At 43.5% G+C, this 26,549-nt stretch overlaps 10 protein-coding genes and 1 pseudogene across 11 annotated transcripts; 9 read left to right on the top strand and 2 right to left on the bottom strand.

Annotated features, from left to right (window-relative positions):
• Nucleotides 1-1,470: 1,470 nt before the first annotated feature.
• LOC306937559 (histone H2A-like) lies at nucleotides 1,471-1,854 on the top strand (the record flags this gene model as incomplete). Its single annotated transcript, XM_079521396.1, has 1 exon — nucleotides 1,471-1,854. The coding sequence occupies one exon, from the start codon at nucleotides 1,471-1,473 to the stop codon at nucleotides 1,852-1,854; it is 384 nt and encodes a 127-aa protein (XP_079377522.1).
• A 1,545-nt stretch (nucleotides 1,855-3,399) lies between these two features.
• LOC306937578 (histone H4) lies at nucleotides 3,400-3,711 on the top strand (the record flags this gene model as incomplete). Its single annotated transcript, XM_079521414.1, has 1 exon — nucleotides 3,400-3,711. The coding sequence occupies one exon, from the start codon at nucleotides 3,400-3,402 to the stop codon at nucleotides 3,709-3,711; it is 312 nt and encodes a 103-aa protein (XP_079377540.1).
• A 435-nt stretch (nucleotides 3,712-4,146) lies between these two features.
• Nucleotides 4,147-4,520, top strand: LOC306937571 (histone H2B 1/2-like; annotated as a pseudogene). Its single transcript has one exon. The product of its transcript is annotated as a histone H2B 1/2-like (transcript).
• A 452-nt stretch (nucleotides 4,521-4,972) lies between these two features.
• LOC306937558 (histone H2A-like) lies at nucleotides 4,973-5,367 on the bottom strand (the record flags this gene model as incomplete). Its single annotated transcript, XM_079521395.1, has 1 exon — nucleotides 4,973-5,367. The coding sequence occupies exon 1, from the start codon at nucleotides 5,354-5,356 to the stop codon at nucleotides 4,973-4,975; it is 384 nt and encodes a 127-aa protein (XP_079377521.1). The 5' UTR covers nucleotides 5,357-5,367.
• Nucleotides 5,368-5,934: 567 nt separating this feature from the next.
• On the top strand, nucleotides 5,935-6,345 carry LOC306937556 (histone H3.2-like; the record flags this gene model as incomplete). Its single annotated transcript, XM_079521393.1, has 1 exon — nucleotides 5,935-6,345. One exon carries the CDS (start codon nucleotides 5,935-5,937, stop codon nucleotides 6,343-6,345), a length of 411 nt encoding a protein of 136 aa, XP_079377519.1.
• Nucleotides 6,346-7,323: 978 nt separating this feature from the next.
• On the top strand, nucleotides 7,324-8,890 carry LOC306937534 (heterogeneous nuclear ribonucleoprotein A/B-like). Its single transcript, XM_079521367.1, has one exon. It carries the CDS (start codon nucleotides 7,460-7,462, stop codon nucleotides 8,639-8,641), a length of 1,182 nt encoding a protein of 393 aa, XP_079377493.1. The 5' UTR covers nucleotides 7,324-7,459; the 3' UTR covers nucleotides 8,642-8,890.
• A 2,098-nt stretch (nucleotides 8,891-10,988) lies between these two features.
• Nucleotides 10,989-11,525, top strand: LOC306937548 (histone H1-like; the record flags this gene model as incomplete). The annotated part of the gene is made up of 1 exon (XM_079521386.1): nucleotides 10,989-11,525. The coding sequence occupies one exon, from the start codon at nucleotides 10,989-10,991 to the stop codon at nucleotides 11,523-11,525; it is 537 nt and encodes a 178-aa protein (XP_079377512.1).
• Nucleotides 11,526-13,245: 1,720 nt separating this feature from the next.
• Nucleotides 13,246-13,588, top strand: LOC306937573 (histone H4). Its single transcript, XM_079521409.1, has one exon. The coding sequence runs from the start codon at nucleotides 13,263-13,265 to the stop codon at nucleotides 13,572-13,574; it is 312 nt and encodes a 103-aa protein (XP_079377535.1). The 5' UTR covers nucleotides 13,246-13,262; the 3' UTR covers nucleotides 13,575-13,588.
• Nucleotides 13,589-15,476: 1,888 nt separating this feature from the next.
• Nucleotides 15,477-15,860, bottom strand: LOC306937566 (histone H2A-like; the record flags this gene model as incomplete). The annotated part of the gene is made up of 1 exon (XM_079521403.1): nucleotides 15,477-15,860. The coding sequence occupies one exon, from the start codon at nucleotides 15,858-15,860 to the stop codon at nucleotides 15,477-15,479; it is 384 nt and encodes a 127-aa protein (XP_079377529.1).
• Nucleotides 15,861-24,150: 8,290 nt separating this feature from the next.
• On the top strand, nucleotides 24,151-24,525 carry LOC306937569 (histone H2B-like; the record flags this gene model as incomplete). Its single annotated transcript, XM_079521406.1, has 1 exon — nucleotides 24,151-24,525. One exon carries the CDS (start codon nucleotides 24,151-24,153, stop codon nucleotides 24,523-24,525), a length of 375 nt encoding a protein of 124 aa, XP_079377532.1.
• Nucleotides 24,526-25,459: 934 nt separating this feature from the next.
• Nucleotides 25,460-26,078, top strand: LOC306937582 (histone H3.2-like). The gene has a single exon (XM_079521418.1). It carries the CDS (start codon nucleotides 25,463-25,465, stop codon nucleotides 25,871-25,873), a length of 411 nt encoding a protein of 136 aa, XP_079377544.1. The 5' UTR covers nucleotides 25,460-25,462; the 3' UTR covers nucleotides 25,874-26,078.
• The last annotated feature ends 471 nt before the right edge of the window (nucleotides 26,079-26,549 follow it).

Here is a 26,549-nt window from a genome sequence, read left to right as displayed (position 1 = left end):
TCCACTCACAGTTAACAGCCTTTGTATTGAGTTTGTGCTTGAAATGTACTGTAATTCTGCAAACTGTTAATACATTTTTCAATCAATCAATCAAATCAATATTCTCCGGCACCGTTGGCCCGATCCATGCCAAACTTTGCACACACACTCCCTGGATGCCAACGATGAACCTCTGCCCCAAATATTCCTCAACGGCCTGTTATAGCGCCACCATGAGGCCGATTTAGGCAAGACACATTTCTGTAGATTACTCGTACACATTTTATCCATTCGGTATACACTATCTCCATAGTCATGTGATCAACTTGGATCTGCACCATTTCCCATCTTCCTTCCTGATTGGCTAAGATTCGCACACAGTGTGCCATTTCCGTGAAATTATACACGCACATTTCCACTAGGCTGAGGACGACATGACACAATTTATTTTCCAAACCAGCCTCATGGTGGCGCTATAACAGGGCAATTCCTGTTTTTACCTAAACTGCATCATTCTTTGTATGCCACTCCCTAGAGGCATGGAAAAACATTTTCCCTGCATCCCTCCACATCTGCCGGTTATAGCGCCACCATGAGGCCGATTTCTGCAAAACACATTGTTTATATCAGTCTCACATATTTCATCCAAATCTCATGCAAATCGGTATACATGATCTCTGTAGTCATGTGATCAAGACGTCTGTTTGATTTCTCAGATTCTACACTGGATAAGATTACCTTCCAAAGTCTTCAGGAGTGGCCCGTTTTGTACAAAATGCTGCACATGTCCTGCTCATCCAGAATTCTATCCTCAGAGATGAGTGATCTCTGAGGTGAGTCATGTCAGATGCATTTCCGTTTGCATTTCCTCAAAAAACAAACAAACATGTTTATATCACTCCTAAACATTTTGCCAAACATCACACACACTCCTATCCTCCTGGTGGAGACCTGTGCCCAGACGGGCACTTTTTCTAGTTCTGAATAAATTTGTGCATGTAACTGAGGCCAATGTAGGCTAAATTAGTACCACATAATACATGGTGTATAATACATACTACATGGTGTATAATACATAATACATGGTGTATAATTATGCTTAATTACAAGACAAAGAAAGTCAGTATTTACGAGCGGTCTGCTTGGTTCTTGCCATTTTCACTCTACAAAGTTGTAACTTGTAGACAAAAGGGCGCAAAATGCAGCATGCTATATCATTGGCTCCGAGACGCCGTCTGGTCAGGAACCGCCTTCCTTGGGACGAACCAGAATTTAGAATGGGAGGAGCAGTTCACACCACTAGTACTGATTGGAGGGGAGCTCATACACACTCAGCCCGCGCTCTCGTTCATTGGTGGGACGCACAGCCGCACATACAGACAATACTAGAGTGTGTGTTGGTGAAGATATAAAAGGTCTAGCGCGCCTCTTCTCCACCTCCAGCACATTTCTTCGAGATTCAACTCTAGAAATATAACGACATCGTCAAAAATGAGTGGAAGAGGAAAGACCGGAGGAAAGGCCAGGGCGAAGGCTAAGACCCGCTCATCCCGTGCCGGGCTCCAGTTCCCCGTGGGTCGTGTCCACAGACTGCTGCGTAAAGGCAACTATGCTCAAAGAGTCGGCGCCGGAGCTCCAGTGTACCTCGCTGCGGTGCTCGAGTATCTGACCGCTGAGATCCTGGAGTTGGCTGGAAACGCTGCCCGTGACAACAAGAAGAGTCGTATCATCCCCCGTCACCTCCAGCTGGCCGTCCGCAACGACGAGGAGCTCAACAAACTTCTGGGTGGTGTGACCATCGCTCAGGGCGGTGTGCTGCCCAACATCCAGGCTGTTCTGCTCCCCAAGAAGACTGAGAAAGCCGCCAAGAAATAGATCTGCTTCATTCGTGTTACAAACCCCACAAAGGCTCTTTTAAGAGCCACCCACTGTTTCTATATACAGAGTGATTTCCCATGTCCTTAATGCGCACTGCTTCGCCTAGTATTATCCTGTAAAGTAAGACTTTACATTTCGCCTGACCAGTGACCATGTCTGAGTCTGATACTAACAGCAGATCATGACGTTATTTTATGTTTGAATGGAGTGAAAAAAATCTCACCCGTGAGGAGTGCTAATATATTAAACTCATGTTGATGTGATGCAAAACAAACATTCAATTATATTTATTCATGTTTGATATAGGGACAAGATGATGTACATTTCCCTTCATTGTCAATGGCGTTTTTAAAACAAACATTGAACCTGTATATAGGAGGGGCTGGTGCCCCCTCAGAAATCTGAATTCAGCCTACACTGCTGTGTAGTCTAGTTGCCAACCCGGACATGTTGAGTACACCAAAGTTTTATGTTAGAAATGTTGAGTATGGGCCCCCAATGTAATGTAATGTAATGTAGAAACTACAGGATGCTAACTTGCATATGTTGAGCAATTTTCATAATTGGCATAATGTATGACCATACCATTAACAACCTATAGAAGGCAAAACAATTTTCATCATGCTTTATGTAGCATGTGACATGTCAAACTAGGGGTTTTTCATGATGCTGAATTCATTCTAAGCATTAGTTTTGCAAAAAATCACATTTGTGATTACGGCTATGGCTGTTTTAGCCTAAGGAGTGTTTTGTGTGCAAAACTAATGCTTGGAATGGATTCAGCATCATAAAAACCCCTAGTTTGACATGATGTTTTCCCCTTATAGGTTGTTAATAGTATGGTCAGATATTATGCCAATTATGAAAATTGCTCAACATATGCAAGTTAGCATCGGGCAGTTTAGAACTACATGCTGGGTATAATCAATTGATTATACGCTGATGCTGATATAAGATGTGTAGATGAGTGTATATGATGTGAATGTGTATAGTATGTAAGATAAGTGTTTCAAGATGTGAAGATCAATAATGATCTTCACATCTTGAAACACATGATTCTGAATCTACACATGATTGTCCTAGTCTCTTTGTTCAGTTTCAGAAATACAATCTGAGAGAGAGAGAGAGAGAGAGAGAGAGAGAGAGAGAGAGAGAGAGAGAGAGAGAGAGAGAGAGAGAGAGAGAGAGAGAGAGAGTTCACTAGAAATATAATATTACTGTAAAGTAATATAAACTAAGGTGATGTGACCAAAACGGACCAGGAGGGGTGTTGGTGTATAGGCTACATAGCCTATAATATTCTATTGTATTATATAGTTGACTAGCAATATACTGTACGTTTAACTCATTGCTAATGTAACCAAAACGAACAAGGGGGAGGAGTGTGTGTGTGTGGGGGGGGGGAGTGTTGGCTACACCCACACAACTCTGCCTGTCCTCCCTTACGTCCTCAGAGCACACATAAAAGCACAAGGCCGCGAGCTCTACATTCATTCAAAATCCACTTCTCTTCTTTTGTCTATATCTTTAACTACTGCGAAAATGTCAGGCCGAGGGAAAGGAGGAAAAGGTCTTGGAAAAGGAGGCGCCAAGCGCCATCGCAAGGTGCTTCGTGATAACATCCAGGGAATCACCAAGCCCGCTATCCGGCGTCTGGCTCGCCGTGGCGGCGTGAAGCGTATCTCCGGTCTGATCTATGAGGAGACCCGCGGTGTCCTCAAGGTGTTCCTGGAGAACGTGATCCGTGACGCCGTCACCTACACTGAGCACGCCAAGCGAAAGACTGTGACCGCCATGGATGTTGTCTATGCTCTGAAGAGACAGGGACGCACTCTGTACGGATTCGGAGGTTAATAACTCTTGACTTGATCTACCAACAACCCAAAGGCTCTTTTAAGAGCCGCCCACATTTTCTTTACAGAGTTTATCCTAATTTACTATTGCTTCGTGTCCGGTTTGAAACCCTACCCATACCCTCTGACTGCAGTACGTGGAATGAATATAGACTGTTACAAATGCATGGATTTAAATTGGAGCGTGGAATAACTATTAATTCCAATTGAAATATGCACAGTATATTTTAGTGGGACAATAGATCAGGCAGGCGGGAGAACATTATGCAGATTGCAGAAACAAAGACTGTTGTGAGACTCCTCCCTCTGTGGGTCACATAAGCTGTCCGTGACAGTTGACGCGAATCATGTGCTGGGAGTAGCACACGTCATTTGTAATACTGGTGCAACGCCGAGTAATACTCCCATCTTTTCTTCAATCCTCTGAGAAAGAATCATGCCTGAAGTAGCAAAACCAGCGCCCAAGAAGGGCTCCAAGAAAGCTGTCACCAAGACCGCAGCTAAGGGCGGCAAGAAGCGCAGAAGCGCAAGAAGGAGAGCTATGCCATCTACGTGTACAAGGTCCTGAAGCAGGTCCACCCTGACACCGGTATCTCTTCCAAGGCCATGGGCATCATGAACTCCTTCGTCAACGACATCTTTGAGCGCATCGCCGGTGAAGCCTCCAAACTGGCCCACTACAACAAGCGCCGCACCATCTCATCCAGGGAGATTCAGACCGCCGTCCGCCTGCTGCTCCCCGGTGAGCTGGCCAAGCACGCCGTGTCTGAAGGCACCAAGGCTGTCACCAAGTACACCAGCTCCAAGTAAACTGCATAGTCTGCTATAAAAACAACGGTCCTTTTAAGGACCACCCATCTTTTCAAGAAAGGGTTTATCCAAGTACTATAATAATGTCATGAGCCTCATCACTCAGACAACCGTGCTCGAGACAAAGTTGATTTAAAAAAAATGTAGTGTAGAAGCTTGTGAAAATTTAGATTTCTTGTCCTATTTGACCAGCTTCACTACACTTATAAATGAAATATAAGCCCAACAGTATTATCAGTGATTATGCGCCCGTGCTGATAAAGATTAATGACAAACTGAATACAAACTAGAGCTATATTGATGGGAACTATAGGAAGCTTATTAAATTGATGAATTTGTATTTAAAATAAAAAATATAAGTTTCCCTCCTCGAATACATTGGGAATTGCCCTTTATATAGAAAGAGTGGGTGGCTCTTAAAAGAGCCTTTGGGGTTCGTTAATGAAGGAGATCTATTTCTTGGCGGCTTTCTCAGTCTTTTTGGGGAGCAGAACAGCCTGGATGTTGGGCAGCACACCGCCCTGAGCGATGGTCACTCCACCCAGCAGTTTGTTGAGCTCCTCGTCGTTGCGAACGGCCAGCTGGAGGTGACGGGGGATGATACGAGTCTTCTTGTTGTCACGGGCAGCGTTTCCAGCCAACTCTAGGATCTCAGCCGTCAGATACTCGAGCACCGCAGCGAGGTACACTGGAGCTCCGGCGCCCACTCTCTGGGCATAGTTGCCTTTACGCAGCAGCCTGTGGACACGACCCACGGGGAACTGAAGTCCGGCACGGGATGAGCGGGTCTTAGCCTTCGCCCTGGCCTTTCCTCCGGTCTTTCCTCGGCCACTCATTTTTGATGATGTAGTTAGATTTCTAAAGTTGAATCTCGAAGAAATATGCTAGAGGATAGGCGCGCGAGACCTTTTATACCTTCAACAACACAGATAATACTACTTTCTGTATGTGCGGGTGTGCGCCCCACCAATCATAGAAACGGACGAGTGCGCGGGCAGATTGTGTATGAGCTTCCAACCAATCAGTAGTAGTGGCATGAAGTGCGCCTCCCAAAGAAGGAGGTATTTTCTTTGTTCAGTCCATAGTAGCCTATGTATTACTTAGCTATTACATTTTAAAGTATTTTATTGAATTTCCACAACATTTTACAAAGTAGCACAGTACATATCAATATTCAAGACTTGGAATTACAGCAGCCTGAGCAGTCCCAGTCCAGTACACTATGACTTTTGTTGTAATAGTTCCCCTCCAATCGGTGCCAGTGGTGCATGGTACCTCCCCAAACAAGGAGGTCCCTCACCACTGACCAATCAGAGAACAACCGTGTCTCAGAAGCGCAAATAAAAGCAGCAGTTTGCGGCTGCAACAAGCATTCTATTCTCAACTTATTTAGAAGAGAACAAGTCAAGACATAATGGCAAGAACTAAGCAGACCGCTCGTAAGTCCACCGGCGGCAAAGCGCCCAGGAAACAGCTCGCCACTAAGGCAGCTCGTAAGAGCGCGCCGGCAACTGGTGGAGTGAAGAAACCTCACCGTTACCGTCCCGGTACAGTGGCTCTGAGGGAGATTCGTCGTTACCAGAAATCTACCGAGCTGCTGATCCGCAAGCTGCCCTTCCAGCGCCTGGTGAGGGAGATCGCCCAGGACTTCAAGACCGACCTGCGCTTCCAGAGCTCCGCAGTCATGGCTCTCCAGGAGTCGGCCGAGGCTTATCTGGTCGGTCTGTTTGAAGACACCAACCTGTGCGCCATCCACGCAAAGCGAGTGACCATCATGCCCAAAGACATCCAGCTGGCCCGTCGTATCCGCGGAGAACGTGCTTAAACTAATCTGTCACTGCCACAACCCCAAAACGGCTCTTTTAAGAGCCACCAAATTCGTTATTTGAAGAGCAATTATTCCTTTGATATATATATGATATATAGTGATCCATTCACAACAATAAGCCAACACTACTGAGATAAATATTTGTTACAATAACGGTCAGCTGTGTACTGGTGTATGCATGTCCACTGCCATTCGTTTAGCAGACTTAAATGATCGGTTATTGAATTATTATATTTGTCAGCAATATTATAATTATAATACATCTAACTGAAATTGAACAATGATTAAATGTGCTGAACATGCAAATTATTTCAATCACTCAGACATTCAGCTCCACCCTGGGGCATGTACCATTTTTTTGGAACTTGATATGATGCTTCATACAAACCAGTAGATTTCCATAGTCCAGGAACGAAACTCATGTACAAAGCAAGTGTAGAGAGTTTTGGATGTATATCTAATGTCTTATCTAATGTCTTATGTGGCTTCTCAGAGTGGAGGTGGGGGTTGAGCATGTTTCTAGTATTTTGGGGGTCAGAATTGATTTAAATTGTTATATGTGCTAAATGGAAACAATGTGATAAACACATGTTACAAATGTCTTATGTGGGCTGATACAATAGCTACAGTAGTTCAGTATATATATTGTGTGTGTATGTGTGTGTGTGTGTGTGTGCGCGCCTGGGTGTGCGTGCGTACATATTGTGTATTTGTGTGTATGCATTAATAGTGAAATACCTTCTATTCTACACCATGGGATAATATTAATATCCATGTTATGCTTGTGTGCATTAATAGTAAATTACCAGACATAGTCCTAATGGTGTATGATTTTGTGTAATCTGCCTCGTAAGGATCTGGAGTGTCAGTTTGGTATTCACTTGATCATTGTTTGCAAACCGTCTTGTCGGTTTATTGTAGTTGTTTATGTAAACTGTAAAAAGTGGGGGGTGGAGGGGAGGGTGTTGGCTACGCCCACACAACTCCTTACGTCCTCAGAGCACACATAAAGAGACGAGGCTCTGAGTTCTCAAATTCATTCTCTTTGAAGAGTGCTCTCCGATTGTGTGATCAGAATATAAAATAGAGTGATCATACTAGGCTTATAAAAATGTCCGACACCGAGCAGCAGTTCATGGAAACGTCGGAAAACGGCCACAAACTCGACGGGGATTTTAACGGAGGCGCCGCCGGCGCCGAGGAGGAGGAACCGCAGCACGAGTTGGAGGAGGCAGAGCCGGAGCGGGAGGCCATCGACGGGGACGCCGAGACCGAGTCTGAACTGGTGGACGACGCGGAGGAGGACGCCACAGGAACAGCAGTAGTGGTAGGAGCGGCGGCAGCAGAAGCAGCAGGGCCCGAAGCCGAAGCAGAGTCCGCTCTGGAAGACTGCGATGGTGGCGAAGAACAGGCGACGGAGGAGGGGGGAGGCGAGGCAGGAGACGAAGCCCAGAACGGCGGCGGTGGAGCCTCGGAAGGCGGACAGATCAACGCCAGTAAAGGGGAGGAGGATGCGGTGAAAATGTTTGTCGGGGGTCTCAGCTGGGACACGAGTAAGAAGGATCTCAAAGATTACTTCTCTAAATTTGGTGAAGTGACAGACTGCACCATAAAAATGGACCAGCAGACAGGCCGTTCAAGAGGGTTCGGCTTTATTCTCTTTAAAGAAGCTGCAGCAGTAGATAAAGTCCTTGAACAGAAGGAACACCGGCTAGATGGTCGACAGATTGACCCTAAGAAGGCCATGGCTATGAAGAAGGAGACAGTGAAGAAGATCTTTGTTGGAGGCCTCAACCCAGACGCAGACAAAGCTGTTATCCAGGAGTACTTTGGCACTTTTGGAGAGATCGAAACAATTGAGCTCCCGCAAGATCCAACGACGAAGAAGAGGAGGGCATTTGTTTTTATCACGTATAAGGAAGAGAATCCAGTCAAAAAAGTTTTGGAAAATAAATTTCATAATGTCAGTGGGAGCAAGTGTGAGATTAAAATAGCCCAGCCCAAAGAGGTGTACCAGCAGCAGCAGTATGGCAGTGGTCGTGGCGGTGGTCGTGGGGGTGGCGGCGGCGGAGGTGGAGGAGGATATGGGGGGCGTGGCAGAGGACATGGAAGTGTCCAGAGCCAGAACAACAACAACAACAACTACTGGAACCAGGGCTATGGCCAGGGCAACTATGACTACTCTGCTGGATATTACGGCTATGGGGGTGGCTACGACTACAACCAGGGCAATACAAGCTATGGGAAAACTCCAAGACGTGGAGGCCACCAGAGTAGCTACAAGCCATACTGATCACAAGTATTGAAGGTCTAAAGTAAATACGAGAAGGAAGTGAGGAACTGGGGAAGCAAATGTCACCTTTGTATATTGTTTTGTGTCCATTTACATTTACAGCAATGGAAGTGTTATTTTTACTGTACTTTTTTGTACCTTTTTATTTTCTTTTTTTTTTTAAATCTTATGTATTGTATGGTATTATATTTTACATGTCTACTGGATTTTGAATAAAACATTTTTTTGCACATTGAAATTTTCTCTTTGGTGTTTTTCTATCCTGAGTGTTTGATGCAAGCTGCATGGCTTCAGATGTGGGGTGAGGAAAGACGGATAAGGGATTTAACTAATCAAAGGGTTAATAAGTAAGTGTTAAGTGAATGCAGTTGGCTAAGTAGACATGGACAACCGGTTCTTTTCTTTTTTTTCCTCTTTTGTTGCTTTGGCTTTTAAAAGGAGATTCTTTCTCATAATTTCTGCAATTTGAAGTGGCTTTACTAGTGTTATGATACAACCGAAGCAATCCTGTTTAAATCCTCATTCCTCTAGTGTCTTGGGCAAATTGGTAGAAATAAACTTTATATTAAAGTTATTCAGAGGTTAATAATGCTGACTTGATCTACCAACAACCCAAAGGCTCTTTTAAGAGCCGCCCACACTTTCTTACAGAGTTGATCCCATTATTTAAGTAGGCAAACCGCAATACTTAGTTTAAAGCATTGTGACAGGTTTGGGTAACAATGAGCCATGATTCATGAACAGCCACTGATTAGGTCTAAAATCACAGAGTAGACTCGTTTCAAAGGCCACATAATGTGCAATGTGTTAACGGTCATTCTGACCTTGGACAAATCCAGAATCTCCAAGAAAAGTGTTATTGTATGCGTATACAATTCAGACAGGAACAAGCTGCAGGTTGAAAAGGCCCTCAGCTCTGAGCTCGATAGAATCTGCACCTGGCTCGCTGAGAACAAACTACACCTGGGTAAAACTGAATCCATTCTCTTTGGTTCTAATAGTAATCTCAGCAAGGCTAATGACTTCTTGATTAGAGTGGGTGACTGTTATCACACGAAAATATGATTAGCCTCCATCCTGGATGGATGGAGATCTAATAAAATGGCCACCAACATAATAAAAAAGTAAACCAAAGAAGATTCCTATACAGGATCTCCTCACTGGTTAACAAAAACACCTTGAAGACCCTCAAAGACCCTGATGCATGCACCTCCTGGTACCACAGCACCTCATAAGGCCCTTAAAACTAGGCTCCAGACTTCCCAAAACAAACTGGTCGGCCTCACTCCCCGAGGCAAGTTCGGATTCGATCATATCAGTCCGTTGGTCGGGGTGCCAATAAGCACAGGCCAGAGGTGTCGTCTGTCCTAAAGAGCTCTGACATGTCTTTACTTTTTCAGACACTATATAGAAATCTTTCTGTGGCCTTGCTAAGCACAGCTAGGGTGCACACTCGTATAAGTAATGGTAAACACTTTAAATGTCTACTTTATCTCATCACATTCTTGTGACATGTTGTCAGTGCACTAATACCGTTATGCTTGTTGAATAAAGTTGTGAAACAAACTGAAATTGTAGATTTGTGTATTAGACATAGCATTGATCTACTATCACAGTACAATATCACAACCACATTAAGGCTTAAGATGAACTCCCTCATGTATGGATTCTAAACATACCGACTTGAGACAAACTGACTAATATTTGAAGTATGTCTGATATTACTAATAGTCCTACAACAAAACAAATAAACGGATGACTGAATGAATGAATGAATGAATGAATGAATGAATGAATGAATGAATGAATGGCATTCCAATGTTGTCTATCTCATTTTATATGATATTACTGTTTTTTGCATTTGGTATTTGCATTACCTATGGGGTCATTGGCACAAAATATTTTCAAATTATACTGACAAGACGCTTACCATGATAGTATCAGGATAGTGAATTTGTGATATCTAACCATGATGATGTGATACTGACCATGTGAAACAGTGTAAAATGTGACATCTTGTCATTGGAAGTCAGGATCATCTCCACCATCATGCTGACTTTAACTGGAGTGTGTTTACTGGTGTCAAAACCTTTCATTTTGAGCAAAATTAAGGACAGAACAAGAGTATAGTTTATGGTATCAAGTCGCCATGAATGTCTGCTAAAGGGATTGTGAGTATTGTTGTTAATGTGACAGTTTAAAATGGTTTAGAAGAAATATAAAGGAGGAAACACTGTGCTCGGACTGTGGAAGGGTGATGTTTTGAAGTCCAGCCCCTTCACAGCCTTCAGCGTCACTCTTTCATAATTTGCTTTAGAGAAGGAACAGCAACCTATCCGAGAGAATAATGGCAGAAGTCGCACCAGCTCCAGCCCCGGGAAAGGCCGCCAAGAAGAAGGCAGCTCTCCGACCCAAGAAGACCGGTCCCAGCGTCGCTGAGCTGGTCGTTAAGGCCGTGTCCGCCTCCAAGAAGAACAAGGCCTGTGTCAAGATCGCCGTCAAGAGCCTGGTCGCTAAAGGCACGCTGGTCCAGCTCAAAGGCACCGGGGCTTCTGGCTCTTTCAAGATGAACAAGGCAGAAGTGGTGAAGGTAAAGAAACCTATTGCTAAGAAAGCAGTTAAAGCAAAGAAGCCTGCTGCAGCCAAGAAACCCGTAGCAGCTAAGAAGCCCAAGAAGGTGGCAGCAAAGAAGCCCGCAGACGCCAAGAAATCACCCAAGAAAGCCAAGAAGCCTGCCGCCAAGAAAGTAGCAGCTAAAAGCCCGAAGAAGGCCGCCAAGAGCCCCAAGAAAGTGGCTAAGAAGCCTGCAGCAGTCAAGAAAGCTCCTGCCAAGAAGGTTGCCAAACCCAAGGCAGCAAAGAAGGCCGCTCCCAAAAGGAAGTAAACGGACTTCTCCATCTTTATACCAAGGGGCCAGTGAGGCTATTCAACGTTGAAGCTCTGGGCCCTAGTGGTAGGAGGAGGGACTACAGGCGGACCCGTGTATTCATGACCGGGAAACCCCGTGCAGCTGGGCTTTAACATGTAGGACCATCACTCCCTACGTCACCCCGGACCTCAAATTTGAGGTCCGGAGGAGGTACTTCCGGCAGTCTTCTGGGTGCTTCAAAACGCCACTGAGCAACTTCCACTGACATGAATAGCTGGGGGGGCGGAGCTTCGCGCCAGTTCAGTCTCTATCCTTTTATATACTCTATGCTTTATACCCACAAAAGGCTCTTTTAAGAGCCGACCACATTATTTTACAAGAGTATACTATCCTCACTTGTTACGTCATGGTCACATGTGAGCACTGGAATAATAACCAGTTTATGGCTTTATAGTAAAAAGCAAAAATATGGACCCTTTCTAAAATATTAATTGCTAATATTATGTATTGCAAACATCATTTCTGCTGCTGGCCTATCTATGATGCTCTCATTGCTCTGATCCAAAATATCACAGTACAACACAATATTCAACGCATGGCATTACATCACATCAGATAAAGAATACATGTCATCAAATTGATACATCAAAGTTACTCACGTAATCAAATCAATACATTCAGTTAGATAAATAACATTTTGCAAATCCCCCCACCCCTAATAAATATTGACATCAATATTTGTGAAGCCATCAATCACTGTTTTACTATGGCCATGACCACTGTTTTGTTCGAAATAGCATTTAAATTGAGTAGTGCCATTACAAATGTAATAGCAAAACAACTAAAGAGAAAAACAGTAACACGTCCACCTCATCAAATTGAAATTGTCAAGTTAGACATGTATTACCATGTGTTGTGCCTATATCTCACGAATTCATCAAGGATGAGAACATAACATCTGTTTAACAGTAGAATATCTGTACAATCAATGAACCTATGAGTATACACTATAGTGCTGGTCTATATAGTATATTATACATGCTATCGAAATAACATAGTTTAGTCTTTGCATGAATTTGTCGAGGCTAGATTTGACAAAACATTAGGAAGGGTGGGGATAATTCATCACATATTAATATATATTATAATATGATATAGAATATAGAGAGAGTTTTTGTTTGTGTTTGTGTGTGTGTGTGTGTGTGAGAGAGAGAACAACACTAAATGTGACCATTATCTTGACACACACACACACACACACACGCACACACGCACACACACACGCACACACACACACACACACACACACACACACACACACACACACACACACACACACACACACACACACACACACACACACACACACACACACACACACACACACACACACACACACACACACACACACACACACACAATGGACATTTAATACTGTACATCATTTGCATAATTTGTATTGTGTAAGTTAATGTTCTATTTGTATGTTTGATATTGTTTTCTGTTATATTTGTATTTATTTTATTTTTTGCTGCATTGTATGCTTTGGCAATACTATAGTTACTACATTCATGCCAATAAAGCTAATTGAATTGAATTGAGAGAGAGAGAGTGGTGGGGGGCGGGGTTAGTAACGCCCACGCAGCTCGCTCTGCCTGTCCTCCCTTACGTCCTCCGAACACACATAAAAGAGCATGTCTCTGAGCTCTCAAATCACTCAGTTTTCTATCTCTAACTACAGCTGAACTCAAAATGTCAGGAAGAGGCAAGGGAGGAAAAGGTCTTGGAAAAGGAGGCGCCAAGCGTCATCGCAAGGTGCTTCGAGATAACATCCAGGGAATCACCAAGCCCGCTATTCGCCGTCTGGCTCGCCGTGGCGGAGTCAAGCGTATCTCCGGTCTGATCTACGAAGAGACCCGCGGTGTCCTCAAGGTGTTCCTGGAGAACGTCATCCGTGACGCCGTCACCTACACTGAGCACGCCAAGAGAAAGACCGTGACCGCCATGGATGTTGTCTATGCTCTGAAGAGACAGGGCCGCACTCTGTACGGATTCGGAGGTTAATAATGCTGACTTGATCTACCAACAACCCAAAGGCTCTTTTAAGAGCCGCCCACACTTTCTCTACAGAGCAGATTCCATATACAATTTGTAGAACCGTTTGAATATGTGTGCTTTACTAGTCAAACAAGCAGTGTTACTATGATCCCTCGACAGTTGTGAGTGACCGTATACTCAGGCGCGCAGCTACGGGTGGGCCTGGGTGGGCCGCGGCCCACCCATATAGAGAGCTGGACCACCCATCGATTTTTCAAAAAAATAAAAAAAAATACAAATATTTTTTTATTTTTTTTATATAAATACATAATAAGTTTCATAATGTCTTTCTTTCTTTCAGTAAATATGTTTTTGTTGTGTTTTTTACATGATCATCTTGCTTAATATGAATAAACAGGCTGTCGGTTCTTTTTCACTAATGTGCCTAGACTAGCCATTTTAAATCCCAGGTTTTTGGCCTAGACTATAGTCTATAGGATGCGATCATGCAAGTTGTTACGTCCACTTCCTGAGACTGCTGCTGCAGAGCCATGTGGAGATGTTTACTTTTTGTTTCATTAATTTTTCTCGTTCCGGGGCCGTAGCACGCCGACAAATCTGATAAACTAAAAATAGACTAGGTCGCGGACGCGGTGACAATACTGTGGATTATGCTTTTCTAAATCTTCCAAAGTTCCGACGCCTCAGCAGTCAGCAACAAGGTATTTGGAATGGATTGGAAGCTTGTTTTGTGATTTTTCCACGTTGATGCTTTAGTTTCAAACAAAGGCTATTTATTTCTGCAGCTTGAAGAGATACTTTAGAGTGTGTGTGTGTGTGTGTGTGTGTGTGTGTGTGTGTGTGTGTGTGTGTGTGTGTGTGTGTGTGTGACGTGTGTCGTGTGTGTGTGTGTGTGTGACGGGGAAGGTAAACACTAAACGCCACAACTACGAGAGAGAGAGAGAGAGATGGGGAGGGAGAGAGGGAAGGGGGAGAGAGAGAGAGAGAGAAAAAGAGAGAGAGAGAGAGATTTCTTACTTAGTGACACTTGAGTCAATTTTCGCCACTCCTCCGACAGGCGTGCATGCATGCATGAGTGTGTGTGTGTGTGTGTGTGTGTTTGTGAGTGTGAGACAGACGTATTTGAAGCGTTCCAGCGGGTCTGTCTGTCTTGTTAATGTTAACTAAAGCCGGTAAAAATAAAAACTGCCTGGCTGTCACTCTGGGGGCAATATAACCCGAAATATAACCGAAATACGCCAAATAAATAAATAAATGACCGATTAACCCCACTCGCGCGCGTGACCACCACGCACGCGCGCTGCGTGAGCGTGCGTGCCGGCCCACCTAGCCATAGCGAGGCCCATCTAGAATCGCATTTCTGGCTGCGCCTCTGCGTATACTGCTTTGCATAGGCAAAATAAATGTTCCATTGGCCGATTGGTTTGTGCTGATTAAAAATGCTAGTCTGTTGCAAGTAGTCTTTGACTAGTTGAACAAAACTGTTCGGTGTGGCTGAGCGTGCGTATATAACTGGTACAAACGTAGAGATGGGCCATAAAGTTAAAAATAGTCTGCATTATTTAAATTTGGTGCCGGATACATTAATGACAAAGTACTATTATAAAGAGACCTGTGCGTAATAACAACTGACACAGGATCAAAGCAAAATATGCATTTATCTAAAAGTATTATGTAGGCAGTCTTTAGTATATTGGGTCCCTTATTTATAAACTACTTTTTGGCTGCTGTTGACGCATTTTATATAAAGTCAGCCTTATTTAGTTTCATATTAAGGGACGGAACTAGTAACATTAATCAGTGATTTGTGTGTGCTCCTCAAAGACATTGGAAATTAACCTTTACATGGAAACAGTGGGTGGCTCTTAAAAGAGCCTTTGTGGGGTTTGTTAAACGAATGAAGCAGATTTATTTCTTGGCGGCTTTCTCGGTCTTCTTGGGCAGGAGAACAGCCTGGATGTTGGGCAGCACACCGCCCTGTGCGATGGTCACTCCACCCAGCAGTTTGTTAAGCTCCTCGTCGTTGCGGACGGCCAGCTGGAGGTGACGAGGGATGATACGACTCTTCTTGTTGTCACGGGCAGCGTTTCCAGCCAACTCCAGGATCTCAGCGGTCAGATATTCGAGCACCGCAGCGAGGTAAACTGGAGCTCCGGCACCGACTCTCTTGCCATAGTTGCCTTTTCGCAGCAGCCTGTGGACACGACCAACGGGGAACTGGAGCCCGGCACGGGATGAGCGGGTCTTAGCCTTCGCCCTGGTCTTTCCACCGGTTTTCCCTCGGCCGCTCATTTTGATGTAGGTTTAGTTCTGGAGTAAAATCTCGAAGACAATTGAGAAATGTGGTGAGGAGAGGCGCGCGAGACCTTTTATATCTTCAACAACACACAACCTAGTATTGTCTGTATGTGAGGCTGTGCGCCCCACCAATGAATGATTGTATGAACTGAGCTCCCGTCCAATCAGTGCTAGAGGCGTGAATACTCCTCCCAAGGAAGGAGGTTCCTTGGGAAAGACGGTGTCGAGAGAGAGAAATTTGTTTTGCTCAGGTCAATGCATACATTCAGGACAATACATACACAATGAAACACCCAGCATAGTATGAGTAAAATAATTCTAAATGTAAAAGATATTTAAAAGAAAGCAGTCTCTCTCCATACATATACACTGTGTTCGTAATCATTTTGTAGGCAAGCATTACTTGTAGGTAAGGTAATCACTATCCTTGTATTTAGCCTACACGTAGTGTCACATTCCATGGACCACAGTAGTGGAGCATATAAGTGTAAGGATCGTTCAAATGGTGATACAAGCATGACATTTGGTACATATACTCTTCAAATCCCACTCTTTTCAAAAATACCGCTGGCCACGCACAATTCCAAGATGGCGGCCCCAAAAATCCAAGATGTCCGTCCAGAAATGGGGTTTTTCCTTTATAACTTGAAATGCATTGATTTTAAGCCCCATAAATGTATTGAAGGCGAATATAAAGTGGGCATTGCGGATATTTTGGTGCTAAGTACATGTCTGTATCTATTACGGTACTTGAGATACAGCATACAGGTACTTTTACAGACTTGGGAGAGCTAGAAATTTGTAACATTGATTGTTGTTGTGTGAAATGAAGTGAATATGTTAATACAAATGTTATTTTCATAACCCCATATTTTCAGTAAGGTTATAACAACATTCTAAATGCAAGATGGCATCCAAGATGGCTGCCATTAACTTGAAGTAATCATATTTTAGCAACTATGACACATTACTTTTTGGCGTGCACCTGTTTTTCGTCTATGAATTGAATTATAGGTACTTTTACAGAATTGGGAGAGCAAAAATATGAGTTTGAGACCCACACAAGTGTAGTGCACCTGCCACGACAGCCAGCTTTACTGCCACATTTGGTGAGCTGTTCGCAAGATTTGGCTATTGGAGTTTTGGCTGTCCAGAAGACCTCCCATTCCTCACCAACCTTCCGCCATCCCCGTCTGCAGGGTCCTCTGCTTCTGGCTGACACTGGGTTGCCTGGGCCCACACACAACCAGCCTGGTAGGCAGCATGCCTGGTGTGTTGGAGCAGAGCTGCTCTGGTTGGTGGGATTGGCTCATAAGGCCTCTGCTTTCTGGTGAACATGTCAAGCCTGGCCTCATCCACAGTAACAGCTGTGCTGGATCTGTCATACATTAGTATGACAAACTTCTCCAGAATCTCTAGGTCACTATACTCCACTGTGGGAGGGTAAATACCCAGTTTGGAGAATACAGGCCTCTGGACATATGTCCCATGTCTGCCAAGCAGTTTTCTTGCCTTTGTTACGGAAGGCTGACACGGTGACACATTCTGTAAACGTGTGAAAGAATAGCATGCCTTTGACCTTCTCCTGGCCAACATAGTGGAATAGGTCATGCACATTGATCAGGGTCTGACCTTGCCCAAATGCAACCCACATCTTTTGTAGTCCAGCCTCTTGAAGAGCAGCAATGACACTTAGTGCTAAGACAAGAACATCTGTCAATTGCCTTGATTATGATGGATTGGCTACCATGTTCTGCAGCATGTTTGGCTGTCAGCTTCCTCGTGAGAGCATTTATCCAGTCCATCAAGACTAGTTTCATGAGTGCTGAGGACAGGTCCCTTTGTGACAATCATAATATTTGGAGCAAACATTTGTGCAATCTTGTCGCCAAGAAAGTGGTACAACTCTGTCTTGTTGTCATTGTGCCTCGGGAAGTTATGCCAGTTAGATGGCATGGTGTTCTTATTTGTCACCTTGCGTCTTCCTCCCTGGCCACGTTTGGACCTGGTTTCAGCTTTAAGACTTGATGGGCTGTACACATCAAAGACCAGATACTTGCTGGTGTACATGTCACATGTGTATCACTGGTAGGAAGTCGAGAGCTGCATAGTCCTCAAATGTCTTGGATCTTTTTGGTGGCAGGGCATGGACCAAAGTTGACCCATCTACAATGAGAATGTCTGCCTCATGTTCTTTGTCAACTGGTGGGACATACGTCTCACGGATAGAGGTCAGCTGAGACTTCTGGCAAGAGTACAATCTTCCACCCTTGCTCAATGCAACAGGGAAGGACCTTCATGCAGCCTTGCTGGATCCAGGATCAATGGCATTTGCTGGATTTTATGAAACATCGGTATGTTTATGAAATCCAGATATATAGGAAGTATGAAAGACAAATTAATTGTAGGTCTGTGTCTGTGCTGTCTTTTTGACAAAGACAACATTTAGACCAGTCAGTTTGTGTTTTTACAAACATGGGGTTTGAATCTGCCATTTTGGGTTCAATCAAATAACACACATTCCTGTATGGGATACAACTATGTTCAGTTATTGTTTAACCTACACCTAGCCCGATTATTCATCCAGTGCCATTTAAGTCCCGTGTGATCTGTACACCATCCGGGTAACTGAAGGACCGTTACCCTTGGCTCGGCTCTCCCGCGGTGGCACACCCTGTCAATTCAGGTGGGCTATCTAACTATATCACTAACTAACAACTATGGTTTACTAGCTAATGGATATGGGGCTGCTTGGCAGACATGGGACATATGTCCAGAGGCCTCGCCTGTATTCTCCAAACTGGGTATTTACCCTCCCACAGTGGAGTATAGTGACCTAGAGATTCTGGAGAAGTTTGTCATACTATGTATGACAGATCCAGCACAGCTGTTACTGTGGATGAGGCCAGGCTTGACATGTTCACCAGAAAGCAGAGGCCTTATGAGTCAATCCCACCAACCAGAGCAGCTCTGCTCCAACACACCATGGGCATGCTGCCAGAGTGCTGCCAGTGTCAGCCAGAAGCAGAGGACCCTGCAGACTGGGAATGGCAGAAGGTTGTTGAGGAATGGCAGGTCTTCTGGACAGCCAACTCTCCAATAGCCAAATCTTGCGAACAGCTCACCAAATGTGGCAGTAAATCTGGCTGTCGTGGCAGGTACAAGTGCTATAAACTGGGTCTCGTGTGTACAGCTCTGTGAGGTGTAACACTACACTTGTGTGGGTCTCAAACTCATATTTTTGCTCTCCTAATTCTGTAAAAGTACCTATAATTCGATTCATAGACCAAAAAGTAATGTGTCATAGTTGCTAAAATATGATTACGTCAAGTTAATGGCAGCCATCTTGGACGCCATCTTGCATTTAGAATGTTATGTTATACCTTACTGAAAATATGGGGTTATGAAAATAACATTTGTATTACCATATTCACTTCATTTCACACAACAACAATCAATGTTACAAATTTCTAGCTTTCCCAAGTCTGTAAAAGTACCTATATGCTGTATCTCAAGACCCGTAATAGACATGTACTTGGCACCAAACTATCCACAATGCCCAACTTTATATTCGCCTTCAATACATTTATGTGGCTTAAAATCAATGCATTTCAAGTTATAAAGGAAAAACCTCATTTCTGGACGGACATCTTGGATTTTTGGGGCCGCCATCTAGGAATTTTGCGTGGCCAGCGGTATTTTTGAAAAGAGTGGGATTTGAAGAGTATATGTACCAAATTTCATGCTTGTATCACCATTTGAACGATTCTTGCTATAACGTGCACTTATCTGCTCCACTACAGTGCATAAAAGTGCAAGGCACATTTTAGTTTACTCCACAATCAACACTTCTGTGCAGCAAAGTGTAGGAATATTGAAGACACGATTATGTATTAAACTGCCAATGTGTTGTGTCATCTCCCTTGATACATATTCATATAGATGGATGTATATTATTTTTTATTCCATATTAAACTTTTTGCTAAGATAACTAATGCTGTTGGCCAGGTACGTAGACATTTAATAGTGCATGCATATATGGCATTTGCTTAGCAGACACAATTTGAAACGTGAAAATTAAATTCCTGGGATTTTTTTTGTATAGTTTGTTTTATTTAAGAAGGCTTGGTTTTATTTAATCTGGAATAACAATAATAATGCATCTAACTGAAAGTGTGATCAACATGCAAATCATTGCCCAAAACGTAGATCGCAATCTACCAGTAAAACTGTAAATCTAATCTGCATGTCTATCAAATTGCAGGTTGAAATGACCCTCAGGTCTGAACTCAGTAGAATCTGCACCTGGCTCACTGATAACAAACTATCCTTACACCTGGGAAAAACTGAATCCATTCTCTTTGGATCAAATAGTAATCTCAGCAAGGCAGATGGCTTCTTGGTTAGAGTGGGTGACAATATTATCACATGAAAAGATGAAATTACCTACCTAGGTTCCATCCTGGAGGCTAATCTTTCCGGTGATAATGGCCACCAACGTAATAAAAAAAGTCAATCAAAGAACAATATTCCTTTACAGGATCTCCTCACTGGTCAACAAAAACACCTTGAAGATCTTAACAGGAGCCCTCATACAAGGTTTCTTTGACTATGCATGCACCTCTTGGTACCACAGCACCTTAAAGGCCCTTAAAACAAGGCTCCAGACCTCCCAAAACAAACTGGTCAGGCTCCTACTTGGCCTCACTCCCCGAACCCACCTCACCCCTGCCCACTTTGACAGGCTGGAATGGCTTAGGGTCGACGACAGAGTACAGCATCTTGCAATGGGTCTGGTCCACAAGATTCGATACACCACCAAGATACCCATGTACCTGTCTAAATACTTCCTTAATGTTAACGAAGTCCACACCCACAACACCAGAGGGAGTGCAACAAACCATGTACAACCCAGATTCGGCACAAACAAGGGACTAAATTATTTTCGCTCCTATGCCACCAAAATGTGGAATGCCCTACCAACAGTCATTAAGACATGTGAATCCCTTGACTCCTTCAAAACCGCTCTCAAAGGGCACCTACGGACGGCTGCAATTCGAAACTGTCCCCCGTAAAATCTGAATCCCCCCAAACCGTCCCGCCCCTTTCCCCCTCACTGTATATGTTTATTTTCCCTTTTTACCTCCTTTATGATGAATTCCTGTTCTGTTCTTTGACTATATAGAAGTGTCTATTTGTACGTCTCTAAATGTTTTGATGAATTGAACATGGTGGACCCTCTTGTAAACAAGTGTAATGCTTAATTGGGTCGTCCACTCACAGTTAACAGTCTTTGTATTGAGTTTGTGCTTGAAATGTACTGTAATTCTGCAAACTGTTAATACATATTTCAATCAATCAATCAATCAATCAATCAATCAATCAATCAATCAATCAATCAATCAATCAGTGTTGGCTTCTCAAAGTGGAGTGGTGGTTGAGCATGTTTCTATAGTAGGTCCAACATATGCACAGTAAAATCCTCAGTGTTAATGTATCCATTTGCAACTCTGAGAGGGCTGCATTGTGGGAGATTTGATTTATTTCCCAGTGGTGTTCAGATTTGTAGGACTATTTTAGCCTGTCATTCATGCATGCCAATATATATCTGTCAAACAAAGAGTTAAACGAACCAAGTCTGTTACAAAAGGTTGGTGTGGTTGAGACCTATGTTGAAATAATTATTGAGTTTGTATGTGTCAGGTTTTATTATGTGGATTATGTTCCTTGCATCCTCCTGGGTTATTCACATTACTGTAGAAGCTGTGATTAACACCACAGCAGATGACGTTACAACACCAGAGGGAGTTCAACAAACAAACATGCGTGTGCGTGCGTGTCTGTGTGAATGAATTAATGAATGAATAAATATTTTATCTCCGTGTCCGGACAATTTCTTGACCCATCCCACATGGGATTATCAGTCACACACAGCAATTAAAACAATAACAAAAAAACAAAACAGACCTTTTCAGTACGTAGTATGTAGTATGTAGTTATACGTCACCCTTCGCCACGCCCTGTAAAGATACTCTGAAAAAGCGAAAACATTGTGAAAAATAAACAGAGCAGGGGTGTGGACTTTTTCAAACAATACTACTCTCAGAGCATGATCAGGACACAATGAAATAGATTTTGGTCTCCACCTCGTTCAGATCACAGTATTCACATATCCTGTCCTCCTCAACAATATTTACAATTACAATTTACAATTCAGGCATTTAGCAGACGCTCTTAATCCAGAGCAATTTACATTAAGCAAGAACAGATCACAACATAAAAAGTAGTTATCATGAAACATGCATAAACTAAGAACGTAACAGTGGAATATCTATATAATTAAACTATGCATATAAACTATTACGTATATAGTATAAAGTGCTATGACTACATAAAATGCAATTCTAGTGCTGTCTACGTAACATGCTATAAATCTGTATAAAAAGGTAAGTCTACAAAAAGTTCTATCTAAGGGGCTAGGGCAAGTGCTTTAAAAATACACATTGCTGAAGCCTGGAATTGAACCTGAGACCACTGGCTCTCTCATCATTCAACTTTGGCCGCACCTTATGCCCACCACTACACCGGTCAAGGTCTACTGTGACATGGACACAGCTGGAGGGAAGTGGACAGTCATCCAGAGAAGAGTGGACGGCACTGTGAACTTCTACAGACCCTGGGCTCAGTACCAAGCTGGGTTTGGAGACGCATCAGGTGAGTACTGGCTGGGACTGGAGAACAAGCATATCCTCACCAACAACAAAATCAAGTATAAGCTGAGGGTGGACATGGAGGACTTTGATGGAAACACAGCGTTTGCCTCTTACTCCTCTTTCTCTGTGTGTTCTGAGGCTGACGGCTACAAGCTGCAGGTTGCTGGCTTCAGTGACGGAGGAGCAGGAGACTCACTGACCTATCACAATGGTGGGAAATTCTCAACCTTTGACAAAGATCAGGACACCCATGGCCAGAACTGTGCAATTCTGTTTTGCGGGGCATTTTGGTACAAGGCTTGTCTATATGCTAACATCAATGGCGTTTACCTGTGGGGACCGACGCCTCATGCACATACGCGTGTAGTCTGGAGGCACTGGAATTTATAGTTAAGATGTAACAGTCTGTCTCGAGAGACTATGTAGACACACACACACACACACACACACACACACACACACACACACACACACACACACACACACACACACACACACACACACACACACACACACACACACACACACACACACACACACACACACACACACACACACACACACACACACACACACACACAGAGGCAATCATTAGCAATATACTCCCTGATTCAGTTTGGTATAGTCTATATAAGATGACCCACTTAATTCATGTCACATAATTACACACAGCTTCAAGTTTGTGATTGAAGTCAGAGACCTCACTCATCCCATCTATGAAATGCACATTTCATGCCATAGAAATATCATCTCGGATTGATAGCGGATCAATATAATATGTCTATTATCATGCTAAATGCCTAGTAGTAGTCTATTTTAGTGGGATTCCTTTACAGGATCTCCTCACTTGGTCAAACACCTTGAATACCTTAACAGGAGCCCTCGTACAAGTTTTCTTTGACTATGCATGCACCTCCTGGTACCACAGCACCTCAAAGGCCCTTAAAACTAGGCTCCAGACTTCCCAAAACAAACTGGTCAGGCTCCTACTTGGCCTCACCCCGACACCCCCGAACCCACCTCACCCCTGACCACTTTGACAGACAAAGGGCACCTACCAACAGCTGCAATTCGAAACTGGCCTCCGTAAAATCTGAATCCCCCCCGCACCTCCCACCCCCTTTTCCCCTCACTGTAGTTTTTTTTTCCCCCGTTTTACCTCCCTTATGATGAATTCCTGTTCTGTTCTTTGACTATATAGAAGTGTATATTTGTACGTCTCTAAATGTTTTGATGAATTGAACAAGGTGGACCCTCTTGTAAACAAGTGTAATGCTTAATTGGATCGTCCACTCACAGTTAGCAGTCTTTGTATTGAGTTTGTGCTTGAAATGTACTGTAATTCTGCAAACTGTTAATAAATATTATCAGGCAGGCGGGAGAACATTATACAGAAACAAAGACAGTGTGAGACACCTCCCACTCTGGGTCACATGAGCAGTGCCAGCATAAGCCAATCAACTGCTGGGAGTCGCATACGTCATTTGAATAGGCTTGCTATAAATATTGGTGCAACGCAACGAACAGGTCACTTCTTAGCTATTTTCTTCAATACACAGAGAAAACTAACTATGCCTGAAGTAGCGAAACCAGCGCCAAAGAAGGGCTCCAAGAAAGCCGTCGCCAAGACCGCAGCAAAGGGCGGCAAGAAGCGCAGAAAGTCCAGGAAGGAGAGCTATGCCATCTACATATACAAGGTCCTGAAGCAGGTCCACCCTGACACTGGTGTCTCTTCCAAGGCCATGGGCATCATGAACTCCTTCGTCAACGACATCTTTGAGCGCATCGCCGGTGAAGCCTCCAAACTGGCTCACTACAACAAGCGCTCCACCATCTCATCCAGGGAGATTCAGACCGCCGTCCGCCTGCTGCTCCCCGGTGAGCTGGCCAAGCACGCCGTGTCTGAAGGCACCAAGGCTGTGACCAAGTACACCAGCTCCAAGTAAACTGTTCTGTCTGCTGTAAACACAACGGTCCTTTTAAGGACCACCCATCTTCTCCAACAAAGCGTTTATCCTCTTAACATAATGACCAACTATTACAGCGCTTGAGATCTAAACCAGTTTGTCCAGTTCTGTTATCGAACGTTTATGTGAAGTGGTCACAGATGACATGAAACTTTCTTATTGGGCAATACATTCAGTTAATAATTTCCATATGCAACTACGTATATACAGTACGTTAGATAAGCTTTCTATTACACTAGTCTCGCTCCACTAAGACTAAATTAATTGTATTCTTATGATCCAAGTAATTTATAAACATTACTAAAATGTGTATTTTGTTCCAAGTTGTGAATACATTATTATTTGTAGGTGCACCTGTATTCTATCATAAACTCATGATATAGATTAATAAAGACACGGACGGCATTATAGTAATATTATGAATATGGGCATATGTAGGTAGGTTTGATAGCGACAGCAGTAAGCATATGGCACACAGGGTAAATTCAAAAACTGAATACAAACGTGACTTTAAAGCATATATAGGCCCTAGTAATGTTTACAGTGACAATAGAGCGCACGAGTGGGAAAAGAAACGGGATTCGATTAAACTGCAGTGTAGGCTTATTTCACCAAGTACTTTTTCCATGTCATACGAATTCGAAATATGCCTACAGCAATGCATTATCAGTTTGCAATGGAAACTAGTATTCCATAGTATTTATTTGCACAGCAACCCCAGTGCAGTAGTCTATGTTATTTGTAAGAGTTCCCCTCCAATCGGTGCCAGCATGATACCTCCCCAAACAAGGCGGTACCCTGACCACTCTGACCAATCAGAGGACGACGGAGTCTCTGGGGCGCTAATAAAAGCAGCAGTTTTCAGTGCCTCTAAGCATTCTATTCTCTCAGCTTCTTTAGAAGAGAACGCGATACAATGGCAAGAACCAAGCAGACCGCTCGTAAGTCCACCGGTGGCAAAGCGCCCAGGAAGCAGCTCGCCACCAAGGCAGCTCGTAAGAGCGCGCCGGCAACCGGTGGCGTGAAGAAGCCTCACCGTTACCGCCCCGGTACAGTGGCTCTGAGGGAGATCCGTCGTTACCAGAAATCCACCGAGCTGCTGATCCGCAAGCTGCCCTTCCAGCGCCTGGTGAGGGAGATCGCCCAGGACTTCAAGACCGACCTGCGCTTCCAAAGCTCCGCCGTCATGGCTCTCCAGGAGTCTGCCGAGGCTTATCTGGTCGGTCTCTTTGAAGACACCAACCTGTGCGCCATTCACGCCAAGAGGGTGACCATCATGCCCAAAGACATCCAGCTGGCCCGTCGTATCCGCGGAGAACGTGCTTAGACTAATCTGTCACAACCCCAAAACGGCTCTTTTAAGAGCCACCAAATGTGTTATTTGAAGAGAAATCATTCCTTTCAATAGTATAGAATCTATACTATAGATTGACAATAAGCCAATAATTACTGATTATATCTTTCATTTATTAAAAACGGTCAACATTGCATTGTTTGTCTATAGTTATCAGAGCCTATATTATTATTATTTTAATTGTGTGTTAATTGAATAAAGCAATTGTAATTAATGAATACATATTTTATCTCCGTGTCCGGACAATTTCTTGACCCATCCCACATGGGATTATCAGTCACACAGCAATTAAAACAACAAAAAAACAAAACAAAACAAAACAACCAGATCATTACAAACAGTAGTAGTAAACCCACAGACCTTTTCAGTACATGAAATATATAACCAATCTATAAAACAGTTCATATATAAGTTAATGTAGTTATACGTCACCCTTCGCCACGCCCTGTAAAGATACTCTGAAAAAGCGAAAACATTGTGAAAAATAAACAGCAGGGGTGTGGACTTTTTCAAACAATACTACTCTCAGAGCATCTATATAATTAAACTATGCATATAAACTATTACGTATATAGTATAAAGTGCTATGACTACATCAAATGCAATTCTAGTGCTGTCTACGTAACATGCTATAAATCTGTATAAAAAG

Source organism: Electrona antarctica (genome assembly GCF_951216825.1).
Source record: "Electrona antarctica genome assembly, chromosome: 14".
NCBI classification, from domain to species: domain Eukaryota; kingdom Metazoa; phylum Chordata; class Actinopteri; order Myctophiformes; family Myctophidae; genus Electrona; species Electrona antarctica.
The sequence above is the reverse complement of the archived record's forward strand: the minus strand, read 5'-3'. Positions and strand labels throughout refer to the sequence as shown.